At 44.4% G+C, this 7165-nt stretch overlaps 1 protein-coding gene across 3 annotated transcripts in view; it reads left to right on the forward strand.

Moving 5' to 3' along the window:
• Positions 1 to 5779, forward strand: part of HSD3B7 (hydroxy-delta-5-steroid dehydrogenase, 3 beta- and steroid delta-isomerase 7) — a 121712-nt gene extending 115933 nt beyond the window's left edge. For all 3 annotated transcript variants that reach the window (XM_077447225.1, XM_077447226.1, XM_077447227.1), the window contains exon 7: positions 137 to 5779. In XM_077447225.1, the coding sequence (XP_077303351.1) occupies positions 137 to 558 (422 nt within the window). In that variant the 3' untranslated portion in view covers positions 559 to 5779. The remainder of the gene's footprint in view (positions 1 to 136) is intronic.
• The last annotated feature ends 1386 nt before the right edge of the window (positions 5780 to 7165 follow it).

The following is a 7165-nucleotide window of genomic DNA, read 5'->3' on the forward strand; positions in this document are numbered from 1 at the left end:
ATGGCTGGCTTATGGTCTCCATTTGCCACCAGTTTTTTTTTTTTGGTAACTCCTTATTTTAAAACAATGTTGCTTTTTCAAAATTAGATCAGAGATTGTATAGAAATGTATAACGTTGTCCACCTCTCTTCTCCAGGTAACGTGGCGTGGATGCATGTCCTCGCTGCCCGCCAGCTGCAGGAACGGCCATCTGTCTTGGGTGGTCAAGTCTACTTCTGCTACGACGACTCGCCTTACAAGAGCTACATGGATTTCAACATGGAGTTCCTGACCTCCTGCAGCTTTCGCATGATCGGTAGCCGCCCGCTGATCCCTTACTTCCTGCTCTACTTGATTGCCCTTCTTAACGTCGCCTTGCAATGGCTCCTCTACCCGTTCTGCATCTACGCCCCCATCCTCAACCCGTACACCCTGTCCGTGGCCAGCACCACCTTCACCGTGCAGACCGACAAGGCCGAAAGGCACTTCGGCTACCGGCCTCTCTTCAGTTGGCAGGAGAGCAAGCAGCACACCATAGAGTGGGTGAAGAGCTTCGAGCAGAACGGCAAAGATCGATGATGGTGCATTGTACAGCTTAAAGGGAATATAGACTTTACTTCCAACGTGGGAAGGAGAAGGAAGCTTTAAGATGGTTGTGGAGGGAGAACAATGCAAGGCTTTCCAAATTCACTTTAATCATCCCGAAATTCATTCCGTTACATCGCAACACTATCACACATGAGCAGGTCGCAATGTCCGCCACCCCCTCCGCTTCCACCTTCCTCGCTATGAAGTCTACAGATAGTATTTTATTTAAGGTCAAGGAAATCTAATATGTCAAGTGTTCTAGTCCTAGAGTGAAACGAGGTGGAAATCGTATTTTCGTTGTAACAATTACGCTGCCATTGACAGTTAATCAATAATCAATAACTTTTCTATCAGGGCCCTAACCCATATCACACCCACCCCCCCCCCCCCCCCCAACATTTCCGCTATTTACAAAGTGAGGCCAACGAATGTACTCTGCAGATTTTGGAAGGTGTGTGTGGTTTGGAGAGGGACAGGTAGGCGGAACGGCGGCGAATATTGAGCAAATAAGTAGCAGACGTCTAGCCAATCGCCAGATCTGGAAGGTGCCTTCTATCATTTTTATTTTGTTCCCATTTTTTTATTTTTCAAAAGTAAGTGTTTTCCAGATACTTAGGGGTTTATTTATAAAGCATTGGTCGGACAAATGTCACAATTCAATACATTTTGGCCGTAATCTCTGTAATACATTATTTCCTTTTATCGTCCACTCCATCTAGTGGCCAAAATGCGATATGGTTTTCTAAAATGCCCCAATGAGAACATGTACTGCATTTTTGCCACTAGATGGAAATATATGAAACGGGAGCTTGGTCCCCCAAACAAGCTACCTTGGAGGACAGAGGCAATTGGGCTATTGCGCTACACGTGAAACCAGTGTAGAACTGTACAACTGTATAGAAAAATGTATAAAAGTTTATTAATACCCATTTAGTAATAACCAAAAAGAGATTAAAAGCATGGTAACAATCCATGTGTATCACCAAAATAATGGTCCCCAAATGGGGAAGATCACAGTGGGGTAACAATCCATGTGTATCACCAAAATAATGGTCCCCAAATGGGGAAGATCACAGTGGGATCATGGATAGCCTCTCAACTAGTTTCGCTGTCTAATGCTGCTTCATCAGGAGAATATTAGCACCCAGCATGCATAGAGCACAGCACGTCACCAAAGGGTCCCCCGCGGCGACTGGGACTGGGGGGGGATTACAAGTCAATAGACTGGTATCTTCTATGGAGGTGCGGTGGGTTAAGGGAGGTAAAGGCCAGCTGGGAATGAGGGTAACCATACCAAGCAAGGATTTGTACTGCTATAAGATAGTGGGCAAAAAGGGCAAGAAATTGGGGTGCAGTGAAGCACGCACACTTCTGCCCAATAGGCGCAGCTCACGGTAGTGCTATGGTACACGATTCCCGGACCCACCGTCCATTACCAAGCTCCTGTTTCCTATATTTCTACATTTCTGGAGGATGATACAAATTTCTATATATTCTTTATTATCATTATGGAGGCTATACCTACCTTTCTGCCACTAGATGGAGCCGACGATCATAGGAATTGAATCTAATAGAGAAACTACAGTTAAAGCGGTGTTCCAGCCAAAATTATTTATTTAGTTTTTTTTAAAGTCAGCAGCTGCAAACACTGTAGCTGCTGACTTTTAATAAGGACACTTACCTGTCCAGGGAGCCCACGAGGTCGGCCCACCAAGGGTGCCATCGGATTGGTTTCAGGTGTCGCCATTCCAACTAAGGGAGCCTTGCGGCTTCACTGCCGGTTTCCAACTGCACATGCGCGAGTTGCGTGGCGCTTTGTGAATGGCCGGCTTGTCTTCTGGGGGACACACACATGTCCCAGAAGACAACGGGGAAGAGGATGTCACGTCCTCGGCCATGGCCCGGCTGGATCGGAAGTACTCTTAGTACTTCCAAAAAAGGTAAGTTGGAAGCTAATTTTATTTTTATTTTTTAATATCCAAAAACGAGGGGTGGAGAGGTGGTCTTTCGTTTATGACCACCTCTGAAAATTGCTTTAAAATTCGCTGAGTATGCGCAAATCCTCTCCTCTCCCCCTCCCCCACTCTTCTCCCCCATTCTCCTCTCCTCCTGCTTTTTTTTTTTTTTTCCCCTCCACTTTCTCACCTTGCTCTCCTTAAACTTTCCAAAATGTGGCAGAAATGTGATTTATAGTTTTTACTAAAATATCACAATGGGAAAATAATATACTGCATTTTGGCCACTAGACGGAGCTGCTGGACAAAGGAATTAATCTATCGGAGAAATTACGGTTAAAATTCATTGAGCTTGTGTGACATTCCTCCAACGAATGTTTATATAAATAGACCCCTTAAAGTAAATCGGAAGGCAAATTACATTTAAAGTGATTTTATATTTAAAGTAAAACTAAAGAAGGAACTTTCTATTTCTTTTATTTGGATAGAGTAATGCCCCGTACACACGATCGGAAATTCCGCCAGCAAAAGACCGTTGAGATGTTTTGGTCGTAAAATGCGACCGTGTGTAGGCTCCATCGGACTTTTGCTGGCCGAATTTCCGACCAGCAAAAGATTGAGAGCAGGTTCTCAATTTTTTGGTCGGAAAAAGTTCTGATCGTCTGTAGCAAATTCCGACGCACACAATTCCTGCGCATGCACAATTGGACGCATGGTCGGAAGCATTGAACTTCATTTTCTCTGCTCCTCTTAGTGTTGTACGTCACTGCGTTCTCGCCGGTCAACAGTTCAGCGAACTTTTGTGAGCCCGTGTGTATGCAAACCAAGCTTGAGCGGAATTCCGTCGGAAAAAACATCCAAGTTTTTTCCGATGGAAAATCCACTCCTGTGTACGGGGCATAAGGGAGGGTTATACCCTTTTTTCATTTTTTTTTTTTAACCATCTGTGTCCCATTGGGGGAATTTCTCTTCATTTCCTGTCCCACAGCTACAACAGGAAGTGGGAGGAAATCCCTCCAAAGTAAGGGAATCGCCAGAACTAGGGTCCTCCATTTAAAAAAAACCTTTCCCTCTATTCCTATTCTGGGGACAACCCAACATGTGGAATTTTCTTTCACTTTCATGATAACGGTAAACAGGACAAATGGAGAGTGTGAATATCCCTAACGGGGCCCAACAGCAATAAAAGCCTGACAGGGGTTCTAATCCCTCTCTCCGCTCTGTCCAAAACATAAAAAAAAAAGTTTGTCTTTAGTTATACTTTAATAACTAATATTTAGTTGCCCAGCTGTCCTGCTAATCCACGATCTTCAATGTTAACCCAAACAAATAGATAGATCAAAAGGGTTAAAAAAAAAAAAAGGTCAGGGGGTCATTATCGGTCAACTTCTTCCAGGTCATTGACTTTTTGAAGCAAAGGGATCAGTATGACAGCCAGGCAGCTGGTCGTCTTCAATGGCCGCCTCCACGTTTTTCACTCTTCACGGGTTTACTTTAAGGATAGGTCATTAAATCTCCATGGCTGAATCTTTTAACGTTGCTCTTTTTCATGCTGCTGCTGCTGCGGTCTCTTCTGGGAAAAATTCAGCATCTTTAGTATTAACGTGTCAAACGTTTTATTCTTTTTTTTTTGTACGAATCTGTTTTGTATTTTGCCACATAAATAATTCCAGAAAAACAAAACAAAGCGGCAATGTTTCCACGTAGTTCCGTCTTTTGGCCTCTAGGCGGAGCTTCCACGTGTTACACAGTGCCACCTAGAGGCCAAGGCACAAACATAGCGAGTTTGCCCACACTGATGACAGATCAATATGCTGTATCTATTATTACATATTGTGTTATATCGGTTTATGTTTATATGGAGGATATGGAAGACTATAAAGAAGTAAAAATAAAGCATTTTATTTCTTCTCTATGGAAGGCCAACATAATAGCGGAACGCCCGCCGGCCTTTGGTGTTTCGGGACCAGAAAAATAAAGGATATAAGGGGAAATGAATAAATACATTGTATCCATTTTACCTCTTCATAGGCTCAAAGAATCCTCATGCAGAAATATTTTCATCTGTTTTGTAGTTTCTATGTGTATCTATATATTACTGAATATTTATTGTGATTTATTTAATGAATTCTGATCATGTGCAATATTTAAAGGGACAGCAGGGGGGGCTGAATGACAGGCTGCGGAACATTCATGGTTGTTCTGCGGCCTTTATTACCCTCTTGCCTTATTAAGTACCCAGTCAGGGCACATTCAAAAATGTTCAGCTTTGACAGTCATTCAAGGGCAATATTAAAATCGGGCATGTAAAAAGCTAAGAAAAAAAACATCCCCGGACACGTCTGACCTCAGTGTGCTGCTTGAAGTCTATACAAATCTAAAAAAAAAAAAAGAAAAAAAAAAAAGTTTTGCCTGGACATGCCCTTTAAGCACCTCCCACTGTCACCCAGATTAAACCTTTAAGCTAGTGTGCATGGGGGATAGTGGGGATTCAGTATCACAAAGGGTTGTGGATACTTACTGTACAGTATACAAATAAGTTAATCAAATATATATATATATATATATATATGGACCGGAGGCTTTCTATATTATTGCCTGAGGTTCTTCATTATGTAACAACCAACCTAAAGGGATAGAAGGTGCAGGTAAAGGGGGGACACATGGAAATAAGGAGGTGTAATTGTGGGTTGTGAAATGGGGGAGTCCACTTACTATGGAGAGTTCACTCATTTGTAGATACAAGCTGAAGCACCTACCGGATTTTATATCTCTTACAGACTCTAAGGGCTAGATCTCTGTGTATGTGAGTTCCCAAGGATGCCCATCTGCTGCAGTCATTAAGCAGGATGCAGCAGGAGCAGTAAGACTCTGCCCACACAAACAGAACTAGGCATTTTCACGGGGGGGGGAGCTTGTTACTCCCCTGGTATGAAACGGGTGCATGGCTCATTTCCTCCACCCGTAACTGAAATATAACAGCTATCATGGGAAGGCTCAATGAAAGTGCAGGCCGGCAGAATGCAAAGTATCGGATGCATATGGTGGTTCTGATTGCATGAAGGAGAGTTCTATGTGAGGTAGGTGTACAGACATGACAGCCAGGTCGGGGCTGAGCTCGGCCTCAACTCAGAATACCGCTATTTTTTTTGTTTACAGTAAATCTGACAGTAAAAGTCGAGCAGACGTGCAGGAGCTGCAGTAATTTATATTGTAATTATAAATGAGCTCTATAAATAAATAATATGATTATGGTAGCTGTGTGCGGTGTCTCTTTTTTGGTTTAATATAACAATTAGCATCGAGTGTGCACAGAAGAAGGTTTTACTTTGCAGCCCTTCCACTCCTCTCCTCCACACTCCTCTCTCATTCCTTCCTCCCCTCCTCTTATACCCCCCCCCCCCCATCATCCTCCTCCTCTCTTTTTCCCTCCACTTTCTCACCCTTTTCTCTTAAACTTCTACTTTCCCTCAGACCCCCTTCTCTTCCCCCTTTTTCTCTATTCCCCTCTCTCTTTTCTCTCCTGATCCCTACTCTTCTTTTAACTCCACTTTTCCTCTCCTCTTCCTCCCCCTCTCTCTATAATCTCCTCCTCTTCTTTCCCCCCTCTCTTTTCCTTCCTCCACCCCTTTACACTTCTTTCCTATCCTCTCTCTTTTCCTATTCCTCTTTCCCCTCCCTATTCTACCCCTTGTCCTATTCCATCTCCTCCTCCTTATCTCCTCCCCTGTCCTCTTGCTTCCTCTTTTTTTCCTCCCTACTTCCCTCCTTTCCTTTCCTCCTCTCCCCTCCCTTCTTTCCTCCTCCCTTTTCCCTCATTCCTTTTCACCTCTCCCCTCCCTTCTTCACTCCTTTCCTTTCCTCCTCTCCCCTCCCGTCTTTCCTCCTCCCTTTTCCCTCATTCCTTTTCACCTCTCCCCTCCCTTCTTCACTCCTTCCTTTTCTCCTCTCCGCTCCCCTGACTTCTTTTTCTCCTCTTCCCTCCCTCCTCCCCTTTCTCCTCTCCCCTCTCTTCTTCCCTCCTTCCTTTTCCCGTCTTCCCTCCCTCCCTTTTCCTCTCTTCCCTTTCACCTCTTCCCTCCCTTTTTTTCTCTCCTCTCCCCTCCCTTCTTCCCTCCTTCCTTTTTTTCTCCTCTCCATTCCCATCTCCCCTCCTTTCCTTTTTTTCTCACCTCCCCTCCCTTCTTCCCTCCATCCTTTTCTCCTCTCACCCTGCCTTCTTGCTTCCTCACCTTTCTTCCCTCCTTCACTTTCTCTTCTCTCCTTCCTTTTACCTTCTTCCCTCTCTCCTCTCCTCCTTCCCCTTTCCACCTTCCTTCCCTTTTTTTCCCCTTTCCTCCTACTTTTTTTTTTTCCCCTCTATCTCTTTCCTTTTTTCTCTTCTCCCCCTCCCTTATTCCCTTCTTCCCTCCATCCTTTTCTCCTCTCACCCTGCCTTCTTGCTTCCTCACCTTTCTTCCCTCTTTCCTTTTCTCCTTCCTTTTACCTTCTTCCCTCTCTCCTCTCCTCCTTCCCCTTTTTTCCCCCCCTCTCCTTCCTTCCTTCCCCCCTCTCCTCTCTTTTTTCCCCCTCTCCTTCCTTCCTTCCCTTTTTTCCCCCCCCTCTCCTCTTTTTTTTTTTCCTCCCTCTCCTCCTTCCCATTT

Source organism: Lithobates pipiens, unplaced genomic scaffold (genome assembly GCF_037356315.1).
Source record: "Lithobates pipiens isolate NorthernLeopardFrog02 unplaced genomic scaffold, aLitPip1_a1.2 Scaffold_22, whole genome shotgun sequence".
Lineage (NCBI taxonomy): Eukaryota > Metazoa > Chordata > Amphibia > Anura > Ranidae > Lithobates > Lithobates pipiens.